This window comes from Erithacus rubecula (genome assembly GCF_903797595.1).
Source record: "Erithacus rubecula genome assembly, chromosome: 3".
NCBI classification, from domain to species: Eukaryota; Metazoa; Chordata; class Aves; order Passeriformes; family Muscicapidae; genus Erithacus; species Erithacus rubecula.
Window position 1 is genome coordinate 97,577,501 of NC_136689.1, and position 26,038 is coordinate 97,603,538.

The 26,038-nt window shown below is 40.1% G+C and overlaps 1 protein-coding gene across 1 annotated transcript in view; it reads left to right on the forward strand.

Moving 5' to 3' along the window:
• The window catches only part of PIEZO2 (piezo type mechanosensitive ion channel component 2), a 284,392-nt gene extending 259,269 nt beyond the window's left edge, over nucleotides 1–25,123 (forward strand). Inside the window, exons 39-54 of the mRNA XM_079302124.1 lie at nucleotides 2,218–2,607; nucleotides 3,915–4,173; nucleotides 4,681–4,863; nucleotides 5,280–5,532; nucleotides 6,272–6,404; nucleotides 6,821–6,968; nucleotides 7,082–7,296; nucleotides 8,994–9,152; nucleotides 10,454–10,601; nucleotides 13,005–13,193; nucleotides 13,614–13,706; nucleotides 14,815–14,987; nucleotides 16,338–16,463; nucleotides 17,611–17,690; nucleotides 18,981–19,149; nucleotides 19,763–25,123. Of these exons, the coding sequence (XP_079158250.1) occupies nucleotides 2,218–2,607; nucleotides 3,915–4,173; nucleotides 4,681–4,863; nucleotides 5,280–5,532; nucleotides 6,272–6,404; nucleotides 6,821–6,968; nucleotides 7,082–7,296; nucleotides 8,994–9,152; nucleotides 10,454–10,601; nucleotides 13,005–13,193; nucleotides 13,614–13,706; nucleotides 14,815–14,987; nucleotides 16,338–16,463; nucleotides 17,611–17,690; nucleotides 18,981–19,149; nucleotides 19,763–20,015 (2,971 nt within the window). The 3' untranslated portion in view covers nucleotides 20,016–25,123. The remainder of the gene's footprint in view (nucleotides 1–2,217; nucleotides 2,608–3,914; nucleotides 4,174–4,680; nucleotides 4,864–5,279; nucleotides 5,533–6,271; nucleotides 6,405–6,820; nucleotides 6,969–7,081; nucleotides 7,297–8,993; nucleotides 9,153–10,453; nucleotides 10,602–13,004; nucleotides 13,194–13,613; nucleotides 13,707–14,814; nucleotides 14,988–16,337; nucleotides 16,464–17,610; nucleotides 17,691–18,980; nucleotides 19,150–19,762) is intronic.
• Nucleotides 25,124–26,038: the final 915 nt, after the last annotated feature.

The window sequence follows — 26,038 nt, forward strand, 5'->3', positions numbered from 1 at the left end:
ACAGGAAGCTTCACTCCCTCCTGTGTCGTGGCACACACACTGGGAGTCAGAGTCAGGATCCTCATCTAGGATTCATTTTGCTGTTTCACTTCTTGTTCTGTTTTCTGTTTTCGTTTTCATCCTCAGTCCCTGTATTTTTATAAAGTTGTTCATAACATTACGCTGGGTGTATAAAAACAGGATAAAATCTGTATTTATACAGCTAAAAAAAGTCTCATTTTAGGAGTTACTCAGTTGATGCTTGTTCTTTAATTGGAAGCTGGAATTCAAGTTTCTCAGCTAATCAGTTGTCCTAAATATGGACTGAGATGTGTAATTTTAGAAACTGAGGCATCATTGTGCCAGTTTTTCAATTTTTATTTGTCTTCATATAGGAAAGACTTTGAAATATGTTTTGATTGCTTTACCATTGATTTACAGTAAGGTGTTGGAATTAAGAAAATAAAAATAGCTATGTAAAAGCAGCAAATGATATTAATATCCAGTGCAGGAGAAAACTTGCTCATTCACTTTTTAGCAGGTAAAACCCAGGAATTTGCATTATTTGGAAGTAGTGTTTCAATCATTTAATAAAAATTCAATCATTAATAAAAATTAATTTAACATCAAAATTTTATGTAATTTTGCCTTATTGTTTTTCAGTTTTGAAAGTGTTTGACTTTTTTTTGAGTCAATCAGTTTTGAAATTGTGGGATTCTATGATTTTTACATTTTAACCAGGAAGAGTGCTACTGTGAATCATCCACACACCATCATAAGTGTTAATGGTCTAATAAAAACTTTATATGGTCTAATAAAAACTCTGCTACAAGTAATGTGATCTAATATAGCAACAATAAGTTTGAAAGCAGTATAAAAGGGAAAAAAAATGAAACTTAATTTTTAGTTTTGGAAGAAGATTGTAGTGCCCCATGGCTTTGCCTGTGTCAGTTTTATCTAAAAGATCATAGTTGATGTGAAAATATGGCCCCATTAATTTCATAGGAGCCATGTGAAATTTTGTTTTGTCTCTGTTGAGATACAGGGATATGCAGCCAACAAACACTGAGCTGGTGCCTGTTGTCTAACCTGTGAAGGAGGAATGGAATGAGACTAAAAAGAGAGAGAGGGATGTTCAAGGGGAGAGGTAAAAAAATACTTGAGAGAGAAGGCCACAAATGTGATCAGAGGGATGAACCACCCCTGATATGGAGACAGGCTGAGAGAGCTGTTCATCTTGGAGAGGAAAAGGTTCCAGGGAAAACACATTGTGAACTTCCAGTATTTAAAGGACGGCTCCAAGAGAGCTGGAGAGGGACTTTGTACAGAGTATGGAGTGATAGCATAAGGGGAAATGGCTTTACATTAAAAGTGGGCAAGTTTAGATTAGATGTTAGGAATAAATTCTTCATTCAGAGGGTGGTGAAGCACTAGAACAGGTTGCCCAGAGAAGATGTGGATATTGCATCCCTGGAAATGTTCAAGGTCAGGCTGAATGGGGCTCTGAGGAGCCTGGTCTAGTGGGAGATGTCCCTTCTCATGGCAGGGGAGCTGGAGCTAGATCTCTAAGGTACCTTCCTATCCAAACCATTCTATAAGTCTATGCAAAGGTAAAAGTAAGGGAGGTGGATCAAGCAAAGAACTGATCAGTGTGTATCAGAAAGCTGAATAGGTACATACAGAAGTAAAGCAGGCAGGCAAAGTAAAAGGGAATGCAGTGTTAAAGAACATAGGGCAATCTAAAGGTAAGGAAGATACCTGTTACTGGAACAGTTTTTTAATTTGGTTTGCATTTCTTCATGCTAGTAAGTTACATGTTCTTTTGTTTGAGTCAGAGTTGATATGTGTGCATTCAGTTCATTAAAAGCACCATGTTTAGAAGGAATCTCATGGCTGCCTATTCTTCACCATGGAACATGTCTTAAATAGATGAAATAACAAGTGTTGACTGATCAGAAATGCTTGAACAGCTTTCAGAAAGGTAGTGTAGTTCTTTCATTGATAATATTAATTTGCCCTTTGCTGGTGTTAGATCACTGTGAGTTCAGATGGACCCAGATGTTCTAGCTGTGTAACAGGAAATCAGGATGATATATTTTCTACCAGATCTTATGAACTTTGAAGGTCTGTGAATTCAATGAGGTTGCTCAGCTGTCTGCATAAAGGTACAATTAGCAAACTTTGCTTGATCATGAGTCCTGTAAAACTCGGCTGACTCTTTTCATCCATCTCCAACAGTGAACCCACGCAGGTCACCATGCTCTACTCCCGTCAGGGGACCACAGAAACCATTGAGGAGGTAGAAGGGGAGCACGAGGAAGAAGGAGCTCATTCTGCATCAAGGTTGGAGGAAGAGGAGGTGGAAGATTATAGCCTGGATTCAGAAGGAGCTGCATATACTCCTGACACCGATGTGCCATTGTACTCCACAGTGGACAGCAATGCAGAAGCTCCACCTTCCTACAGCAAAGCTGTCAGCTTTGAACACCTTCCCTTTGGCTCCCCAGATGACTCAGCTGGGAAGAGCCTCATGATGGTGAGCCCGGATGACAGTCGGACGGACAAACTGGACACGATCCTGCCCCCCCTGACACACGAGCTAACAGCTAGTGAGCTGCTCCTGAACAAGTAAGAACCCTCAGCCAGGAAAAATTGTTGATCACAATGTGTAAAATGTTGTCATTACTTTGGAGGTTTTTTTCTCAGAACTAGGCTTTAAATTCTGATACAGACCTTGTGCTAAGTTTGGTTTAAGGGAGGAAGCTAATTTCCTGTGCAGTTGTTCTAATTAGAGATTTCTAAAGTGATTCAAAGTCATCTTGGGAGGAATCTCTGCTTTTTTTCCTAGATGCCATATATAATTGTTCTGATTAGCACTGAATTTCTGCACTGCAATTGTCTTGGGGTCAAGGGCTTTTCTAAATATTCTTTTTGGAGAGGGCTTCACTTCTCCAGGCAGCTGTGATTTCAAATGAGTTTCCTCCACAGCTATCTGGGAAAATGCTTCTCCTTTAATTATTTTGGATTGCTGTTTTTGTTTAAGCCAGTGGGAGCTGAGGGTTATGGAGAGACACCACCTTGCTAGATGTTTTCATGAGAGGATGTTCCCTTCTCTGCTCCCTAGACACTGCGCTCAGTAGCACAATGTTCATTAAAGTGGGGATGGTGCCACTGCAATCTTCAGCTGCTCTCTGGCCTCAGCTGGAGAGGGCTTTCCTAAATGCAAGGGCAAAATGTTAAACCACAGAACTGCCTTTCAGCCTGCCTGCACCTGAAGAGAGAGGGTATATAGATCTGACTTTGGCAGATGCAGTGTCTTGTCTTCTGGCTTTCCACTGTAATTTTTGCTTTTCAGTGAGATCTCTTTTCAGGCCAGAAAACCTCATGAAAAACAGAGAGGATTATGAATGTATATGAAAGTCACTGCCATTTATATTTATTTGAGTCATATAAATAGAAGATTGGACTCATCTAATGCTCATGAGTATTTTTTATGTTCTAATCTTGTGCCCCTGGATGATTCATAACATAGGTCTCGTGATGCACCTCTGGTTTTTCTCCAAATTCCTATCTGTGTTGATAAATCAGATGTGAATCCATACCAGTATTGGGTGATCTGCATGAGATATGTTAGTTGGACAGCTGTGTTTGTTGAAGTGCTTAGGCCAGGCTGATTCTCTTTCTGGGAGATTAAAAATTTCAAAACCAGCAGAACTGTGCTTCTAGTTATTTTGCCTGAAACTCTTGTTTTCAGAGCTTAGAGTCAGGCTATTTGTTTACCATACCATATTCTCTGCTTTTTTTTTTTTTTTTCTTCTTCCATTGGACTGAACAGCATATTTAAATACTTTTCAAAAGGAAAAATAGTAGCAATATCAAAAGCAACTCTTGTGAAGTTCATGTTCAGTTCATCTGTGGTACTCTGCTCCTCACAGGATGTTTCATGATGACGAGCTGGAGGAGTCAGAGAAGTTCTACGTTGGTCAGCCTCGAGTCTTGCTCCTTATCTATGCCCTGTACAACACTCTGGTGGCCCGGTCAGAAATGGTGTGCTATTTTGTGATCATCCTTAACCACATGATCTCTGCCTCCATGATAACCCTGGTGCTTCCCATCCTGATATTCCTGTGGGCCATGCTGTCTGTTCCTCGGCCAAGCAAACGCTTCTGGATGACAGCCATTGTTTACACTGAGGTATGCTGCTGCTTTTGCAAGCCCATGTCTAACTCAGAAATCTGAAGTTGTACTCTTGCATGGCTCCTTTGCTGGTTTTGATCTCTGGGATCTGGGCTGGGCCTTTGGTCCTTCATAGAAATGCAAGTATTTGCTAAAGTCCTCAGCAATTTTTGTGGTATGGAAAGATCTTGTTTGTTCTTTCTTTCATTGTAATGAGCAATATTCTTTCTGGCTTGTAAAGCAGTTCTCACAAGAACAGAGCATTTTCAAACTGTTGCTTTGTAATGGTTAATCAAGAGACAGAATTCACTGCTTGTGGTATCTCAAGTACCACTGAGTATCATCTGTTGGAGAATTTTGATTGACTTCATTACTGGAAGTGTTATTCCTCTGTAGTAATGAGTAGGCTTGTTTATGTTCTCATAAAACTGACAGAGTAGTCATATTTTGTCCCTCTTACTGTCATGAGGCTATTATATCTGACATGCTTATAAAACACCCCAAGTGTGTTGTGTTTCTGAACAGGTGGCCATTGTCATCAAATACTTCTTCCAGTTTGGCTTCTTCCCTTGGAATAAACATGTGGATTACACAAAAGATAAACCTTACCATCCACCCAATATTATTGGCATTGAGAAGAAAGAGGGTTATGTGCACTATGATCTTGTTCAGCTTCTTGCTTTATTCTTCCACAGATCCATTTTAAAGGTAATCTGGGTTCAGGTAGTTTCTTATTTTAGATTTAATTTTTAATTTTAATTTTTTTAATCACTCGAGTGATATAAAGAAGCCATTAATTTGGTTATCAGGACAAATTTCTTCCATGAAAGGGTTATTGAGCATTTGAAATGGCTGCCCAGGGAAGTGGTTGAGTCACCATCTCTGGATGTGTTTGAAGATGTTCAGATGTGGCACTGAGGATGTGGTTTAGTGGTGGGCTTGGCAGCGCTGGGTTAACAGTTGAACTGATAATCTTAAAGAACTTGTACAACCTAAAGTTTCTATGATATCCCAGCACATTTGTCTTCTCCCTTGTGAACACGTGACTGAGCAGAGAAATGCCTGTGATAAATACTGTGACAGAAATACAGGCTTGATATGTTCTCTTCTTGTTTATCTACTAGTGCCATGGATTGTGGGATGAAGATGAGAAAGGAGACAGCTCCAGTAATAAAGAGGATACTGATGATGAACTCTCTCTGACAGGAGGCAGGAGAGACTCTTCTGCCTCTTTGAAATCTGTCAATCTTGCTGCATCTGTGGAGTCCATCCATGTCCACTTCCCAGAGCAGCAGACTGCCATCAGAAGGAAGAGTTCTAGCAGCATATCCCAGCTTTCTCACAGGTCCAGCTTCTCCTCACACAGATCTAAGAGAGGTAAATGTCTTGACATTTCTGGGATTGGAAGGACAAAGGTTCATTTCCCATAGGATCATTCTACTGAAACCTTGGGCTGGTTGCTGAGGAGCTCCCAGGGGCTACTGAATGCTGCTTCTCTGTGATGAAGTAGGACATGAACCAATGTATCTTCATGTTTGAACACACTCCAAGCCTTCCCAAAGTTCAGATGGAGAGCCATACTTTGTGATTCATTATGTTTTTTAAATTACATTATCTAAAAGCTCTAAAGGAATGCTCAATGTGGCCTAGATCCAGAAATTCTGGTCCAGCATAATCTCCAGCTACAGGGAATGCAAAGCACATGTATTTTTCATATCTATATTTGTAGATATGAATTAAGAAAATGTTTTTATTAGTTATATTGAAACAGGTTATATGTCCCATCTTGTAAAAAGGGCAGGGGTACTCTAGCCTAAATATATGTAATACCAATAGAGATGACTGAGTCAGATCAATCAAATATTTGCTTTTATCACTAGTCTGCTTTTTCCTTTTATAGCTATTAATCAAGTTTTGTTCTGCCAGTGATTAAGCCTTTACTGGATGCTCTCAATATTTTATCACACTGGGGGAAAAAAGCAGAAGAATTAATTTCAAAGTTTCTTTCAAATGTGGGAGTCATACAAGATGGAAGTCACAAGATTTATTACTTTCTAGCTTTAGGATTTAAACTTTTCTTTTGAACTGACTTCTCTTTCCCTCCCCTTTTTTCCAGGAAGTACCAGTACACGGAACAGCAGTCAGAAGGGAAGCAGTGTGTTAAGCATCAAGCAAAAATCTAGAAAAGAGCTTCTCATGGAAAAGTTTCAGGAGCAAATGATCAAAGCCAAGGCTTTTACAATTAAAAAGTGAGCAATATGAGGAGTTGTGTGGGTCTGTGGGGAGGTTCCAAACAGTAAAGCAGTAAGCCAGTATTTTAAAAGGGAGCAGGCTACTACTGGTGTTATTCAAGTGTGTGTTGTATGCAGATGTCCCATCAGCTGAACATCAGCCAAAGCATCAGTTGCTCAAGTAGCATCTGCCTGATAAAATCTAAAATATCCCATGTGACCTTTATAGGCTATGTATATTTCTACTGAACAAATCCTAATACAGTGATTTAGAAGCAATCAAAACAAAGGACTGGTGTCTCTGCAGTCCTGTGAAGACTGTCAGAATAGATCTTAGATATCTTGAAAAATATTAACCATACCACACTAAGCCTTTACTTTCTTCAGTGCAAGTTATGTGCTATTAAATCCCATTGTGGTCTGTGTTGTTTTAGGACTCTCCAGGTGTATGTGCCCATCAGACAGTTTTTCTACAATCTCATTCATCCAGACTACAGTGCAGTGACTGATGTGTACGTGCTGATGTTCCTTGCAGATACAGTGGACTTCATCATCATTGTGTTTGGATTTTGGGCTTTTGGGGTACGTCACAGAGGCATCTATCTGTAAATCCTCAGCAGGATTTACTTATTGTGGATGCTAAATATCATGCAAGTGTCCTTTTTCCTTGACCACCCTTATATTTTCCTTTTCAGAAACATTCTGCTGCAGCAGATATCACCTCTTCATTATCAGAGGACCAGGTCCCAGAGGCATTTTTGGTGATGGTGCTCATTCAGTTTGGTACCATGGTGGTAGATCGAGCACTGTACCTCAAAAAGACTGTCATGGGAAAAGTCATCTTCCAGGTCATCCTTGTTTTTGGAATACATTTCTGGATGTTCTTTATCTTGCCTGGAGTGACAGAAAGGTATAAGCTTTATAAACAAACAATATGGGTGGAATACTGATGCTCTACCAAGTTCTTTGTATTTAAATTGGAGATGTTTATAGCTAGGCTTTGGAATCAAGATCAAGATTTTTCTTTGCCTCATTTCTAAGCAGAAAGTTGGAATGCATTTGCACAGCAGTAACTGTGGCCAATATAAGTTTGAGGAAGAATTAGTTATATATGTACAGAAATATTCTCAGTTCAGGCCAAAATGCAAGCAGGTGAAAGAGAAATTGCCTGTAATTGAGTGATTAGAGCCTTCAGCTGAGACAATGTTGGCCTCTGATCCAATTCCCTGTTCCCAAGACTGCTCTATGCTGCTTTAGAAGAGCAAGTAGAAAATGTATCCCTTAGAGAAACTTATAACTTAGCACTTTCCTGAAATGTGTGGACTGTGGATTTAAATCTCTTTAAACTGAAGAATGTCTAAAATATGCATCTGTTCTGAAGAACAGATTTCTCCTCCTGTGCTCCTGTCAGTTGGCTCTGGAGGTGATGTGGAGGTCACTTGCTGCATGAAATTTTGTGTCACATACCTGGTCAGGCTCATTCCCAAATCTAACATTCTTCATTTCATGGCTTGGGGCACTGACCACTGCAGTCTGCAATGCAGAGGTCTTTAGGTTCCCTCCCTAGTGTTTAGCTAACTCCCCTCTTGCTACTTGAAGTTGCCTTGAAGTATTTCCCTCACTCCATTGACTGTCCATGGAAATTGAGTGTGTCACCTGGGCACATAACACTTCATTAACAGTCAAGTTATTTTACTGAGAAAAAAGAAATAGGTTTATAGTGTAAAAAAAGGCTGAAAAGTCTCACTTTCTCTCCAAAAGAAAGTGTAGTAGCAATTGTACCCAATTTAAAAAAAAAATTAAATGGCTCTCTTATCTACTGCACATTGAGTAAAAGTAAAGTAAAATAATTTTGACTTTGTGCTTTTGGAAAATATATATTAAGTCACTAATCTCAAACCTCTATCTGAAACATCCTGTATTCCTTCTAAGTGAAATTACAACCTCCTGCAAATTTCTTAATTTAAATACTTCTGTGGGATTTAATTGAAAATATTTGGTTATGGCTTGCCATTATGAGGCACCTGCTGCAGATCCACTGTGGTATTGAATAAGAACCAGGAGAGGCTGAGGGTTAGTTCAGTCCATAGAAGAGGAAGTGAAGAGCTGTCTGAATTATTTGTTGGACTAAGACTCGACTCAAGCAGGGAAAGGTAGAAAATATTCTCAGAGGTCACTCCATCTTAAATTCTTGCATGAAGTGCTGCCACTAACACAAGTAGCTACTAAAGCTGCCTTGATTGAGTCCCTACCCAGGGCTCACAGAGGGTTGAGCTGTCATGGGGTCCAAGGAAGATTGGTCCATGTTAGGCAGCGAGGGACCTTCATCATCCAGAAAGGGCAAGGGCACATCCCAAAGCCTTCACTCTTTGGGGTGCCCATTCCCAGCCTCTCCCCTGTGACCCTGAGGTGGCAATGGATGCTGGTTTTAGACTTTTTCATTCAGTCTTTCCAACACTCTTTTAACCCTGCCACGGGGTCAGCAATCAAGGCTTTTCACAGGACCTCAGGAAGGGGAAACTGCCAGGAGCAAAAAAATATGTCAAGCTAATTTGGTCATATACAGGTACAAAGTTCATAATTTTTCCTTTATCTTTTCCTTTACAGGAAATTTAGCCAGAACACAGTTGCCCAACTCTGGTATTTTGTGAAATGTGTTTATTTTGGCTTATCAGCTTATCAGATACGCTGTGGATATCCAACTCGTGTTCTTGGCAACTTCCTCACAAAAAGTTATAACTATGTCAACCTCTTCTTATTTCAAGGGTAAGCACAGACTTACTGCCTTTCTTCTTTTGTGTAACAAGGATCTGCTATAGTGAAATGCTGGGGTTTGTCATGACTTTTCTTCACAGACTGCTGGAAATAAAACATTAAATTCTGCGCAGCACATTCTGTATATATGCCGTATGTCCCCTGTAGCGCACAAGAAAAAGAAAAGTCTATTTCTAGAAGGCAAATTTCATAAAATTCCATCTCTCAGTCTGAAACCAGAAGCCTGATATACCAGTCAGCCATTCAGTCTCTTTTAGAATAGATATTTTTGACACTTTTTAGAAATCACCTTTGTAAACAGAAATAGGGGCTACCCATTGTTCTAGAAAGCAAATAATGTTATTAGGTCTGCAGTCCTAGAAGGTGGTAAGGTCTCAAGTCCCAAAGAGACCTTTGGAACAGGTCTAGCTGCTCTGTCTCAGCAGGTAAAAGGAATAGAGTAAAAGACAACACACCTGAGAAACAGGAACTTAAAAATAAGCACCAAAAAAAAGTTTGCTTTGAGAAGTATTGCACATTTGAAACTCTTCAGGAGTTCAGAGTGTTAGGGCAAGGAACAGACAGAGCATCACCTCAGATTGAAGGGTGGTTTTACACAGGCAGACCATTTACACTGTTACAGTGGCCTTGTGATTAAGCTAGTTTGAAGCATATTTCACAGAAAAAAAAAATGGAATAATTTCAGCCTTTTCACTGTATTTGCAGTAAGGGCTTCTTGCATTCCAAGGAAAAGTTACAGAAGAAAGCTTCCCTCACATGAAATATTCTTTGAGATGTGACTGATAAGGAAAGTGTGGGACTAGGAAACGGAATGATGCCTTTTGAACAGCTATTCTTTGTGTGTTGATTTCCTGTTAATTCCCACGTTCTTCTGCTGTTTAATCCTGAGTTACAAAGCCCAGTTTCATATGGGCAGAGGGCTGACCACCTATTGCAAAGATGCCATGCAACACTTGGTGCAAGAAGGTATAAAATTAATCCCACCAGCCTGTGGAAAACGTGCTCTCCTTCCAGGTTGGAGGAATATAGGAAACCTTGTACTATTCTATCAGTGGCTCAATCACAATTATGGATGTAATGATGCATAAGCATGTTTATGGCTTGGCAAGAAGATCTAGAGTAATACAAGCTGTGGTAATTTTAGTATGTGATTGTATTCATGTTTACAGAATCCCCAATTCAGCTCTTTTCATGTTGTCTTAATTCTCCCTCTTGTCATATGTACACTTGCTGTGCTTGTTTGATGTGATGCTTCTGTTTCTGACAAGTTATCTGCTGTGCACTCCCTTCAGGTTCCGCCTAGTTCCATTTTTGACTGAGCTGAGAGCAGTAATGGACTGGGTTTGGACTGACACCACTCTCAGTCTTTCCAGCTGGATCTGTGTTGAAGATATCTATGCTCATATATTCATCCTGAAGTGCTGGAGAGAATCAGAAAAAGTAAGGAAACCCTAAACATGAGTGATTTAGGCCTCCTCTCCCCCATGCAGGAGGGAAGAGAAATAATCACAAGTCCCTAAATAATTGAGAAATCCACCATAAAAAGTTTGTTGGAAGATATGCCTGGCACTTGTGCTCAGAAATATTCAGACTGTTGAGTACTTTACATTAGTTGGCAGCTGCTGTGAATGAAATTTCAAATGGCTTCTCTTTAGTGCCCAGCTGGTTTTTCCACTATAACGTGAACTCCACAAGCATGTGCCTGCTGGCTGAGTTGCATGCCTGTTTTTCAAGGCTGGGTTTGGAGGTCCTGGTACTCACAGAGTTTCACACACGGCTAAATGAGTTAACCTGAAATAGCAGGGAAGCTGCAGCTGAGGAGAAAGGTCAGGAGAAGGAAGAGCTCATGCCCTGCAGTGTAGGTCCCAGGGACACTGGGTTCATGTAACTGCAGAGGGAACTCAACTGGCTCCTGGACTGCAGAGTTCCTGCACATCCAAAACTGAACTGCAGGCCAGATAAACCCACCATTTGTCTCACTGAAATTTCAGTCTCTTTAAATCATTTAAGCTCCAGTTCAAATTAAACTTGCAAATTCTGGATTCCTTATTACTGCTATAAAGATTGCAACCATATGCTTGCTTATTTTGCCAATTTGAAAAAGAAATTAAACATTATTTCAAGAGTGACCAAACCAGTCAGAAATTCTACATCTGTATGGAAATGGATTTCTTTTTAAGTGTTACTGACGTATTTCTACTTTTATTATAATCCTGCCTCTTAATAGCAATTGCTTTCTAAGAATATCACATAGATTAACTCAGAGCTGAAGTGCACACAGATCTTGCATATAGGCTTTTTCTGTATGACTCTCACTTCTGCCATGAATGGAAGGAGTTCTGAAGAACTTTAGGAGTCAGGGGAGTAACAACCCAGCTGTACTTTGGCTCTCCATCTCACTGCATTTTTTTATGCCACAATTCACATTATGTGTACCAAGATCTGACATGGGAAGATTTCCATGTCTAAGCTGGCATGTGTGTGCTAATGCCATACAGAAAAACAACTGTGTCATGACTTTATGAGTGTTGTTCAAGGTACTTTAGTTCTCTCTCGCTGAGTGGCATGCTCAGGTATTTGGACTTTTAGAGGCTCTCTGAGATATTCTATCAGAAATGCCTGAATCTGCAGACAAATAGTACACCCCTCCTGATCTTGATACCATATTTTAATGAAAATACTATTCTGTAGCATGAGACAAATGACTTGATACACTGCTTCTGAAAAGTAAATAATTGGTTTTAAATATGCATTGTATTACAAATTTAATATTCTCATAGGACTTTATGGATTCATGTCACAAAGCAAGAACAATTTGCTGAAAGCCAGATTTCTGGTGTGTTTGAGGTGCAATGCAGTACATTTATTTTGCACATGTGGAATGCAGTGCATGGAGGACAGGCTACTAAAAACTGTAAAGTTAAATCCTGTAGGAGAGTTACACCAAGATAAGTTACAGTGAAAGTAAGACATTTTACAGGATGGTGAAAGTATTAAGAATTCAGTCATGAGACAAATGACAGAGGACAGGAAATAAAGACAAGGCAGAACAGAATGCCATGTGATCTGCTTTGAAGGGAGAAGAAAAGCAGTCACTTTCATCCTCAGAAGCCAAGAGAGAGAAGGATATTACATCAGCAGTATCCAGATTCCAGGAACAGCAACCAAATTTTAAACATTAGTTAATTGGAGCTGGTGTGGAATTCACTAGAAACAGATTGGATCAAGCCTGTGAACTCTTAGCACTATTGTAAGTGGGGTGTGAAATGAATGTGGAGGTAGTGCAGTATCAGACATTTTACTGATTGTGTGTGTCAGTTGCTGGTGAAGAATTTTCCTGCTCCCCCCATTCCCCACAATATACAGTTTGCAGCATTTCAAGACCTGTGAGAGGAAGTCTGCCTGAAAGTATTTTCAGATAAAACTTTTTGGAAGTAGAAATACAAGAAAGTGGGCCCCTCACAAGAGCAGTTTTTGTAACAAATTGTTGTATCACTGTTTCTGCTATTATTTTATATTTTGTTCTTGTGAGTTCATGCTTGCACTTAGACAAAAAAATTCAAATTATGCTATCTAAATTCTTCCATCTGTATGGTTGTGAAGAATAAAAATCACAGAGGTTTACAATATTTTTCACACTGGACACACACCTTGGGCTCATTTGTCACTTTTCTCTGTTGTCATCAGAAATTGTTGTCATCTGTGCAGGTTTGGCCCAACATGGGGTAGCAAATTACCACAAGAGATGAGAAGCCTTAAGATTGTTACATATTCACCCACCAAATCATATGAAGTGTACCTTTGATAGAAGAGACATTACCATATTGCTGTTTGCTTTTGCAGAGATATCCCCAACCGAGAGGCCAGAAGAAAAAGAAAGTTGTGAAGTATGGAATGGGTGGCATGATTATCGTCTTGCTGATTTGTATTGTCTGGTTCCCACTGCTCTTCATGTCTTTAATCAAATCTGTTGCAGGCATCACCAACAAGCCTCTAGATGTATCAATCACAATAACTCTAGGAGGTTATCAGGTAAAAAAGAAGCAGCACTAAAAGCAAACTCTACTTTTTGCATTATATTTCCTTGTGCTATTTCTTCTTCCTTTCATTGAATTGAACTGCTTTATGTAAGGTACCTGGCAACCTTCCACAAATGACCACTTTTGGGTTTAAAACCATGTTAGTTTGTCACTGATGTAAAATATTATCTTCATTTTCTAGTTAAAACCAGACTTTACCAGCAGTGGAAACAGAATAAATTATCCTACAGGTCCACATGGTAGATACAAGATAATTATAGATAGCTTGCATCTCAGTGGAAGGAGATTGTAACATTGTCATGTTGAATTGAATGCCATAATTGTCTTGGATTGTGATGCACAGGATGCTGTACTGTGTAAGTAGCAGCCAATGTGAAGTAAATGTGATAAAATGTACTCTTTTGTTTCCCAGCCTATTTTTACCATGAGTGCTCAGCAGAATCAGCTCAAAAGTTTGGATCCGAATGAGTTCAGTGAATTTATGGGAAGCTATAGGGGTAACACTGTAAGTGAAAAGTAGAATACCTCACTACTTAAAAATGTGTGCATGTTTCCATGGAGTTTCCTTTTGTGAGTTGTTTGTGTAGTTATAAGTGGTCATCAGTGCTGTCATCAATTGGAAGATATTTCTATGAGGAGAATTTGCATGAATAAAGGTTCTGACACATCCTTTGTCAGGACAGGGCTGGGTTATGGTGAGACAAGCTGCCATTAATGTAGATATCTTTGCACAAAATCCTGAAAGGCAGAAACTCTAGTTGTTGTCTTGTTGTCTGTATAAAGCCTTCCCCTCTAAATGACACAAATTTTCAGGAGATGTAATGCTGTTTGTGTACTGCCAAAGAGAACATGCTGTGGGGACAAAACAGTTTCTTATGCACTTTTAAGCCCCATGCTCCTTCCTAGAGCACACATCTTTCACCTTCCAGTCATGGAATGGTGGTGCTGTCAAAAAAAGGGGTGTGTGTGTAGCCTAAAAATGTTTTTGACATTAAAATGTCAAAACAAAAGCTTTTTAGCATAGTCTCAGTGTTTCATAGAGAAATATGCCAAATTTCCACAAGTTTCTACAGGTATTTAGTAGGAGCTGTTGCATTGCTAATGTAACTGGCATTTGATCAGATAAAACTTTAAAAGAAGTTCTTGCTTCTAGCCCATTAAAGAATTTGATATTAGTTCCTACCAAATAGCCCATGGATATTAGCACTAATATTGTAACCTAGATCCATTTGGAAGTTACAAGGTTCTAGTTGCTTTATCCTTTGCAGGCACTTTTCTATGCAGAAAGATACTTAACAAAAGAAAGAGTAAAATTTTAACTCGAGTTTAAATAGCCTCTACAGAGTTTACTTCATGAACTTTCAGACTCACTTTGGCCAACATGGCCATCAAACAATGAGGCTAATTTAGTTTTGCCTTTTTAGCTTGGCTATATTTTGTTGATTCCCCTTCCTATCTCAAGCCCCAGTTGGTACCTCAGGAAAGCAATCAGTGCACACCACTGCACTTAAAATTACTCAAACATTTACAAATCTGCCTGACTGGGAAATGTGGCCCTGTGTCTTGTGAATATCACTGCACTGAAATTTTCTTTTCCTCTTCTACATCTACAGGCTGCTTTGCAGTTTCTAGAGGGCTATGCAAGAGAAGATATAACTCGAGCAGATCTGGAGGGAAATTCAAACTCTTTATGGACCATCAGCCCTCCCAGTAGGCAGAAAATGATACAGGGACTTCGAGACTTTGATGCTGATTTCAGTTTAGTTATTTCATGGACCATTCAGAGGTAAATAACAAAATTATTATGAGGTGGATGGATCATTTGCCAAGCATTAGCTCAGTAGAACAGCTCCACACTGTTTAGTTTTTTAGAAAATTCTACTGTATGGCAGAGCAAAAAACTGAGATTAGGAGGGAGAGAGACAGAGAGAAGTCACTTTTGTTACCCACAAAAACATTTGTTGCCTGCAGTTCTCAAAAAATGAAGCAGAGCCACTACCAAGTACATTTTTTTAGATGTCCAGGTGGAAATTTCAATGTGGCTTGATGGGAAGGAAGAAAAATAAGAATATTTTAGCCAGTTTTAATGGAGATGTTCCAGTGAACTGCCCTTAACAACAACATTGATAACCTTTATGGAAAGTGAATACTTAGACCTAGTTAAGGCAGAAAACTGATAAGAAAATACAAACATAAGTTCTTAGTTCTCTTATTAAGGGAGTCTGGAAGTGACACAAGCTATTTTAATGTGCAAATACTATAACAGTGCCACAGATCCATTTTATTGAGACCTTTATCTGCCCCTGTGAGATTTTTTGGCCCCAGTGAACTAACTTTACAATGAAGTTTTTGAAAGAGGTAGCCTGGAGTATAAAGTCGTTGCCCTCAGGCTAGAGCACACCCAGTCATCAAGGTCATGTGCTGGCTACTGTCTGCCAGATGGGGCTCCTGTAGATTGCTGAATTAAATTAGAGTTAAGTCATCACTCCATGAAAATTAAGTTCCTTCGCAGCCTCCTTTTTTACATGTTACCTTGGAAGTAGAAGCTGGATTGTTGTAAGACTATGCACAAGAAGCAGCTCAGCTGAATCACTGTGGGAGCTCTGAACATGCTGGGTCTGTTCTTCCACAGTCAGAAATAGGCTTGTAATGAATCTGCACATTTAATTCAACTTCATTTGACACCCCCCCCCTCTTATTTTCCTGTAAGCACAGACTATTAGCTAGTGAATTACACCACTCCATCATTTCTGAGCCTTACATTAATTTTAAGTACTGCTACTCAGTTTGCCCATATACTTTCATAGGTACAAGCATGCATACACTAGTGGAGAGTCATTTTTCACCCTCAAATTGTATCTTGTGGGTTAGGTTGTGAACATGAATGACTGAAAGGGTTATAGACTTCCCACTGTGACCTTCCACTTAACTGCTGGCTTCCATCTAGGCAGAAGGCCACAAGCAGCAATGAGGTGGGCCTGTTGTGTCACAGGGGCAGCACACACACCTTGCACATCAGCCTTTGCACATCCTCTGCCACAGGTGTTTCTCTGCAGCAGCCCAGGAGCTGCCTCACCAGCTTAGCTTGTGCTCTCATCACAGATTGTCAATGTGTTTTCTCTTTTACTTACTACAGAAATCTCTCCCTCGGTGCCAAAGCTGAAATAGCATCAGATAAACTTACTTTTACACTAAAAAATCATACCAGAGAACATATTGCAAAAATGATGGAAGGAAGTGAAACTGAAAAGGTGGAAAAGGTGTAAGTTATTTTCTTTTTCTATTTACATGCAAACTTTCCCCTGTGAAGCTTAAGGTGGTCAAGCTTTTGCAAATGCTTCGTCTGCCCATTGAACCCACTCTAATAACAGATGCCAACAGCACTGAAGCCAAGTTATAGTAATATTAAAGGTGAATACTTGTTTCCAATTATAAATGTAGGCTGAGAGGACCTGAACACTGGATCATCAACAACAAGCATGGTGAAGCTATTAGTAACTTTTCTTTGATTTATTGGATAAGCACAAGTTCAGTACATACACAGTTAAACTCACTTTTGAGTTACATCAGTTCAACTTGATCTGAGGATGTTGTGTTGAATTTTTTTTGTTCTAAATAACCATCCAGACTGTGCCTCACATTGTTACTCTTGAATAGTACTAGATTGACAAGGAAGTGTTAAATCACTGGGGTCAAAGGGTAACATCTGCAGTCATTTCTGACATCAGACCTTTTCCTGTGATGGGAATTCACAAGGCATGCTCTTCATACGAGTATCAAACATTATTCTAGGGATATGGCCTTATAGCATTAACAGCAGTGGTGTCTCCTTTTAGATCTGAAAAAAGTCTGGCTCTTCCTCTTCCACCTTCTCACTGGGGATTACTTTACAGCAGTAGTTTCTAAGTACTGCTAAGCCAACACATCATCCCTGGAGGCCACTTGATCTGATTTGTAGCCACAAGAGTTGAAAAGTTTAAGCTGAGACCAGCTGGGATTGGTAAAACTCTGAGAGGCTCTTACCTGTTAGCTGGCAGAAATTAGATTGGCCTTTTCTGTGCACAGCTGCTTTTCTGAACCCACACACACTCGTACATCCACTGCCATTGCACAGGTGATCACTGCACTGGGAAATGAAATATAAAGTCTACATTTCTTGCAAACACACATGCCCCAGGTATGTGGAACTCGTGGTGTGTGAATGGTGACATTATGGATGGAACTCTCTGCTGAAGTTCTAAAAAAACAGATGAAAAATCCAGCTAGTTTTCAGATGTGACATCTGAACACTTTAAAGTCATAACTTAAGATTAGAATTACTGGAAACTGTGTATAGCACTGTTAGGTATTTCTAAATTATTTTAGAGGTATAAAAATATGAAATATTTGATTTCTCATTTTTTTCCCAGAACATTAGAGGAAGTGTACCCATACTACATCAAGGCTCCTAGTGATTCTCTGGCAAAACCCATAAAGCAGCTATTGAGAGGTATGTCTCCAGACCATGGAAAACAGAGTATGGTTTAAAGAAGTGCAAGGCAGCACTCACACTTGAACATGTCATGGGGCACTTCAGTCTGAAATGCACTTAAAATGGTTTTTACTTGGTGTCTGCAAGCTTGAGGAGAGATAAGGTAATACACCATGAGGCAGAAAATGCATCTCCACGTGTTTTAGCTTTAACAGTAAGGACTGTGAGGCTGAAGTCTGTCTGCTTTCCTTCAAGTCTGTTTTAAGAACTGTTTTCCTTTGTTTTATGTGTAAGTGATAACAAGTTGCACTTCTCCACATCTCCCTGCTACCTTACTGGGAGCAGTCAGAAGTGTCACATGCCTGTAAATGCAGTTCCTCAGCTTAAATAATAACACCTCATTATTTTTTTTAAGCTATTTAAGCTTTTTGGCTACTAAGCATCCACCTTAAATAACTCACTGAATTTCAGAGCGCTATTACACAGTCAGAATACATGCAGGTACTCACAGACATGCAGAATATGTGCACCTATGCACATACATGTGTGAAAAACCTGTTGGAATGGAACAGTAGGAACAAGTCTTCATCTAAGCAATTTTCCAACTGGGGATAAATTTGGAGCTTGAATGTCATAGATGTAGTGCTATGTAGTAAGTTCTTGTCAAGGTTCATCAAGAAAAACAATCCTTGAGGCTGAACCCAGCTCTGTGAGTAGCAATAAGTTATGAGTGCTTCACTGTCATTGGTCAGGTCCCAAGTTTGAATTTCTTCTGAAGGCTTTAGTGTATACCCTGCTAATGTACACTGAGAAGGACCAGAGTTCATCTCCTGTCTGTGTGATCAGTATGCATAAAACAGGATAGCATTCTTTTTGTGATACAAAAGAATAATATCTTTTACATCAGACATAAATGGTTTATGATCATAGTTTCACTTGGAGGTACAGAAGCTGACTGCTACCCTTGAGGTTAAATGTGTTTCTCTAGGCCTGAAATGCAGATGTGATGAGTGCTATTGATATTTTGGCCTGAAAGTACCAATATTATTTGACAGTTGCATGGAAGAGCATGTAGGTGATATGAAACATTTTAAATAGATTCAGATTAGATTTGCAGAAGAAAAAACACAAAGTCTGGATTTTATACTTTTGTATACAGAAATAATGTAAAAGGTAGTTAGAAGAATTTTGCTTCTGCATTGCTCAGTCATTTTACAATGCAGATGTTTGAAGTATCTCTCTCAAAATGTTTGATTTTTTCAATTCTTGTTGTACATATATTAACACTTTTTTGTTTTTTTTCAATAGACTGCAAATGGGAAAACATTACAGTTTCCCTTGTCAAAAATACATCTGAAGAGTGGTGGGTTTTGGATCAGCTTGGAAAAAGACAAAAAGTGTCCCATGAGAGTCTTGAACTCTTCATATTCAGTGATAAAGTCAGTCCACCAAGCCTTGGATTCTTGGCTGGCTATGGGTAAGAAGAAATCTTTACATAAAATTAAATAAAGTACATAATATAGAGATAGAGGTGACTTTATTTTTTGATTTGGGTTTTTTTTTTTCGTTGTTGTAGTGCTTGAACATAATAATATTTTGAAAAAGGGTTATGTGAGAGATTGTAATATTATCTATAGAAGGATTAATATTTGCAAAGTTGGTATGACCCCTGATAACTGTTCTACAGTGGGAATAAAAACAGAAGCACCCTTCACACCAATTTCCTACTGAAGAGAAATAATTCAAAATATGTCAGTTTAGCTGCAGGTCAAGTTCTGCCCGAACTCTGCCTGGTTCTGGTGACCTTCTCAATCTTGTAGCCAGGACCCTGGGTGTGAAAGAGTTATGAAATACATCTCCACAGACAGAGGAAGGCAGGAGACTAAGCATTCCCAGGAGATACACCCTTCTGGTAGGACTTTGGAAAAGTCTCCACAGAAAGATTATCGGGGGGACAGGTAGATGTTAGTTTGTCACCAGTTATAAAAAATTAAGCTGACAGGCTACAGTTAGCCACGTGGATGAGCTTCTTCACACTTGGCTGCCCTTTTACAAGGCAGGATTTGAACCCTTCTTTTCTTTCTTTCCAGCATTATGGGACTATATGCCTCAGTTGTCCTGGTGATAGGGAAGTTTGTCCGTGAATTTTTCAGCGGGATCTCTCACTCCATCATGTTTGAGGAGCTCCCCAACGTGGACCGAATCCTGAAGCTGTGTACTGACATTTTCCTGGTGCGAGAGACTGGAGAACTGGAACTAGAGGAAGACTTGTATGCCAAGCTAATATTCCTGTATCGCTCACCAGAGACTATGATCAAGTGGACTAGGGAAAAAACTAATTGATCTCTTTGGCATCACACTGCAAATCAAGTTGTTAAATCTGAATTTTAAAGGAAAAAGAAAAAAAAGCACAATATTCTCTTAAGAGCTAAGTCTTTTATAGTTGGGTAGCAATGATTTTTCACTGAAGGAATCCTGGAAGCTACAGCCTTAGGAATCCATGCTGCCTTTCAAATTAAGGATCAACAGTGAAGAAGGTTGAATGATTTGTTGTTTTTAATGTGCCACTCCTCTACAATCTGGGGACTGCTTTGTAATTTAATCAGCAAAAAGTTTGCATCTTTGTCTGGCAAATTTAATTTTCCAGACGACCATTACAACTTAGAGAGAAATGAAAGGAGTGAACCCACAGATGACTCCAGAGTACCTTCTTAATCCTTCCTGGAGCCACACAGTTTGGATTGTGCAATATGCTGTTGTACATCACTGACTTTCAAGCTACAGTAATGGGACACTGACGAGCCTTCAGGACACCCAGCACCCAGGGCCACTCTGGGAACTGAAGACATTCTAGCCATACCCATTTGTAGAAAAGCAGAGGTTTTGATGTACAAAGGACACTGTGGACAAGCCTCTGTCAGCAAAAAGAAAATAAGTAACAATCTCTTGAAATGCCTTATTTTATTTGTACAGTCACAGGAGACATTTCCACCAAACATCAATGACTTTTCTCAGGAAAAAGAAAAAGCAACTGAAACTTGACACTTCGTCAAGATTAACTAATGGCTAGAATAATTATGGTGGATTATGGGGTGTTCTGCTGGGCCATTCTCTTCAGCATTACTGCTTTCTGTTGGATGAGAGAAGAAAGTGAAATCGATGACCTAATGAGCTACTTCATTTCTTATAACCCTTTAAAGACTGAGTAGTGTGTGCTTCTCTCTGCTCCCCGTGACATGCTTTTTCCCATTTCGATGATTTAAGGCAACTGTTGTTTTGCTGTTAGCTGATATTCTTCTTCCAGTGTTTCAGGTCTATGAAAATGTTTACATATTCCAAGTCACATTTTTACATCTGAGACGGGTTTTCTTTTTTTAAGTTCCCAAATACAGATACACAAACGAGCTTGAGAAATGCCCTTTTTTTTAAAACTGCTATTATTAGTGAAACAAATGGCTCATTAGAGAACATTGCAGCATGAAAATTTACAATTACAATGTAGGTTTCTTTCCATGTTAAAAAAAAAACCTGAGAAAAAAATCATTGAGTGGGTAGGGTATGTTAAAAGGATATACTTGTAGTTTTGTTTCAGTAATGACGTAAAATAAAGCACATGTTGCAAAGTCATTTTAGAAGTATTTTTTCCTCTGCCTTTTTACATGAAATGGGAAAAGTTTGACATTCTTCTTAATCTGTGACAAATAAATCTCTTTCTTGTAGTTAGCTGCTATTTATTATATGAATGATTAGTTAATCACCAGAAAGAAACTAACATAATTTGCTGGCACATTTTACTGCAGAACTTCATAAAACAGCACAACTAAATGAAGTTGAAACATACTCTGCTGAGTGCTTCCATGACAAATGCTGTCACATCCATTCTATACTGTGAAAATTAACACTTTGAGCACCTTGACGTGCACAAAATAAAAAATTGCTTCCTGATATTGTAACAATAAAATAACTTGGTGACTGGAACTCACTGGAAGACACCCTGATTTCCTCTGAAGTGAAAAGGTGGCTGCTCATACAGCCAGGCAGCATTCCCCCCTGGAAAGTTTTGCTCCATTTCTTTCATAGGTCCTGTAAATGAAAACTGAACTATAAAGGGCAGCCCTGACATAGCACTCAGGGATGCTAAAATGTCTTTTATAGTTAGATGGAGCCTCACCTGGGTGTACAGTGATTTTAAGGAGACCAACACTGGAAGGAGAAGTGTGTTTCTAAAGGTACCAGCCAGCAGAATCATGCTGGCCACAGCTGGTCCCAGCTTCCTTCCTGGTTCCTTCTCTTCAACAGGCACTTCCTTTTTTGGGGGAAAAATCTGAATGAGCTGTACAGGTATTTGGGCTTTGCAAAAATGTGCTGCTCTTTCTTTCATGGATTGATCAAACTTTGAAAATAAAAGGATTCTACTGTTGGTTTTTTTAATTTATTTATTTTTAAAACAGCCTATAGTCAAATCACTCATCTGGATTGGTTAGCTACCTGCAGCAGGTGAGGAGTGTACCAGACCATCCTTTGAGCTATTCAGATAAAGCTGAACTGGCAGCCAGTTCCCAGAGGCATTCTAGTGGGTCAGTACTGGGACCAGTACCATCTAACATTGTTACGAACATCCTGTGGGACACAGCAGAGTGCCTTTTCAGCAGTGTGTGGGCTTCACTGAACCTGGATCTGGGGAGGTTTGCCATAACTCAGGTGTGTCAGCTGCTGTCCTGGGGCGTGCACTGGGCAGCTGCAGCAGCAGGGGCAGGACTGCCTTGAAAGGCAGATCTCAGGATAATGGAGAAATCATCTGCCAGGTACTTCATTGACTCAGGCAAATGCAGGAAGGTCCTGCTTCTGAGGCAGACTAACCCTTACAGCAATTCAGACTAGGTAGATGGGTTGGGAAGAGCTTTAGAATAAAATGAGACAAGACCAGGGGTGGGGACTGCAGTGTGACCTTGAGGCAAAGGAAACCAGCAGCTGAAAGTCAAGGAAATTTCTTAGTCCCTTCTCTTCAGTACTTGTGAAACCACATCTGGAGAACTGCATATAACTTTTGTGCAGTGCAAGAAAGATATTGACAAACTGGACAGAGCAGGCAGCTGAGAGCACAACACGGAAGGAGAGGCTGCAGGAGCTGGGCTTGTTCAACCTTAAAACAGAAAAGTGCCATGGAAAAGCTCATTGGTGTCTACAGCCACCTGACAGTGAGGTACAGAAAAGGTGCAGTCAATCTCTGCAGAACTGCATGGTAGATCTGACTAAATAAAAAGAAAATTATTTTTACCATGATGGCAGTCAAACACTGGAGCAAGTGCTCAGAGAAGCTGTGAGATCCTCAGCCTTGGAGGTTTCCAAAACCTGGCTGGTCAAGTCCTGAGAAACATGTTGTAAGTATCCATGCTGTGGACTGTAGGCTTGATCTGAAACCTCCTGATGTCTTTTGCAATCTGAATTATGTCACGACTTTAAGATCCTGTCAGAGATGCAAAGTAATGCTGGTGTGCTTTCCCAGTCTATGGATGCATTAGCTCTCTTTTCTGCCCATCAATAGTCCAGACATGACTCCTAAAAGCAGAAGGAGAAGCAGATTTCAGCTGCAGTTTGTTTTCCTTGGCTCTATTTAGAAACCTGCATGTGCTTACGCAGGCAGTGGTGTGAGTTTGTAAGTCAGAGCAAGGACAAGTGCTTTGGCAACACACCCAGCTGTACCACCAGGCATCCCAGAATTCTCCCTGGCCTGTGTGACAAGGCAAAAGGTTCAGCTTGCACTGTTTGTGTAATTAAAGCTTTCACAGTTTTCCCTGATTTGGTAAACTGGTTAATTCCTGGGTAATTAATACAAATAGATAAATAAATAAATAAATAAATAAAACTGCAGCTGCTCTGCCTGGCACTGTGTGATATTTGAACAGGGTTTCTACTCTGGGTGCATATGGGCTATTTTAGATGAGTTTTCGTTGCTTCCTTCTTGAGGAAGGAAACCAGGAGGGTTCCTGGTTCAGAGGAAATCTAATGCTTTATTAAAAGCTTGGGGAAAACGAGAGAAAAGCAACCTGTGAGCATACAATAGGAAAGGCAAATTCCCTGTTTAGCAGTCAAGGCAGCAGGACATACAAGTGCAGTTCAACCCTGACCCACTGTACTGAAGGGCTACAGGTTCTTTTAGTTACATTAATAGTTAAGGTGGACACTCAAGACAGCAGAAAAAGAGCTGGAGAAGAAATAAGTATTCAGAGTCATTCAGTGAGACACCTATGATTGAAGGATCCCCTTCAATCCTGTGCTTCAAGTTGATAAAGTTCATGATATGAGAAATCATTCACACCATAGCTTCAAAATTTGTCTGAGGAATGTGCTGCACAAGTAGCAAACCATGCAAGGGACCACCAAACATCTCTCCTTGCCTCTCCTGGCCTGACAGGCACTTCCCAAGGCCAGTTCCACTGACTGCCATTTAGAACTGTTATTAAAGCAGAAATCTAATGAAAACCATCCTTGCTATGAAGAAAATTAGTTGGAGAATGACCAGGGAAACTGCAGACTTTCCTCTCAGGAGTTACTGAAGGAGCACTCATGTATGAAGGAAACTATCTTTGTCCCTCCTCAAACACAGAAATTACTGATATGCTTAACAAAATGAACAAAATGAAAATACTAAACCTGTCCCATCCCAGGCTCCAGACTCACCAGATCATAAGCCCAAACCAGGACTGGTTATCTGAAGGGACACACATCACACACAGAGCTCATATGTACTGTGACCATCTCTTCCTGCCTCTCCTCATCACCAAGATCACACACACAATCATTGCCTTGGTGTGGGGGGCCACAAATGAATGCATGAGGATCCCTCCTAGAATAAAGCTATTACTGCTGTGGTTCCTTCTTCAAAGGCTTTCATGAGGTCATATCATTTTTCAGAGGGAATCTGGTCCTAGTGTGAGGAATCTGACACCTCCATAGGGCCTGAGGCAGCCCAGCTGTGCTGGATGTGCAGCATGGCTGGACACCAGCTAATGCCTGCTCTGCATCTTTAGCACCTTGCCTTACACGTTCGAGTACATCAAACACACACATGCATGGACAGTGTGCATCTCTGCCTGTGTGTGTGTCTCTGTTTTTCAAGAGCACAATTTTGCTGTATTAGCTCTCATTAATATTTCAAGCTGCTGCCTCCTGCAGCTCGTGCTGGGGAGGAAGAGGGAGCTGCCAGCAGACACAGACGTGACCATCAGACTCCTGTAGCAAACATTCAGGGAAAGCACATTTTTAATGTTATGGCAGCAAGAGTGAGGTAATGCAGTTAAAATATTTATGAACCCTTCAGCTGACATCTCCAAATACCTTGTAGAGTCTAAGCTTTGGAGGTCAAGGCAGTGTATTAACTAGATATTCATCCAGCCATAAAAAATTTTCCCTTCTTTAAACAATGCTGGGGACAGAAGGGAGAAAGAGAGGGAGAGAAAAGAGAAGACCAGTTGTAAAGTTCATCACATATCAAAAAGAAACACATGGAAAGTTTGGGGGAAAAAGGGAACTGTGCCTTTCCCCTTATCACAGAAAGCCTTCTAAAGTTATTTTTTAAAAGTTCAAAACACTCTTCCTCAAAGAGGGGCACAAAATAAGGATGAACTCCAAATACTTCAAGCTTGATACAACACCATGTTACCTGGCCTGCAAAAAGGAAAGTGGGATCTGCAAAAGATCCACATTTTTTGTATTCTTCTTCCATAGTTTACCACCAGTTGACCAGAAACATGGTGGCTTGAGAGATGAGCAACTGCTTGTGGTCTTATTATTCAAAAGGGGAAAACAACAACAAAACCAGATAAAAGAACAAATAGATGAGAAAAATGCAAATAAATGCTTCTATCTAGCAATTGCTGTGATGGACAAATAAGCAAAGTACACCACTTCAGATTGTTTCAATGGGGCCCCTAGAGTCAAAAATCATCATTTTTGCAGGCTTGGACTCTGCTTGCTTTCTTCCTTATGCCTCCTGTGACCCACGTGGCTCTTCCTGCTGGGCTCCATCCCTTGCCATCAGGTCTCAAGTGTGCCACATCACAGATCCCCTTCCCTGTCCCCTAAAAATCAGCACAAGTTCACAGCTGCCAGTGCTCTGACAGAGAGATCCCAATGCCAGCCAGCCCTGTCTCCTCCCCAGGGCTCCAGCACAAGTCCAGCCTCAAGCTCTCTCTTGCAGAGTCAGGCTCCCACTTCTGCACTAGCACAAGGCATTGGGAAACACCAAAGGTTGGCCTTGGAAATGGCACAGTTGTACTCCCACCCCAATAAAAGACACAATGAAAGAATTACAGAAATCTAGCAGAACTGAAAGTACATAATTGAAAAATAAAATGACTGAAGGT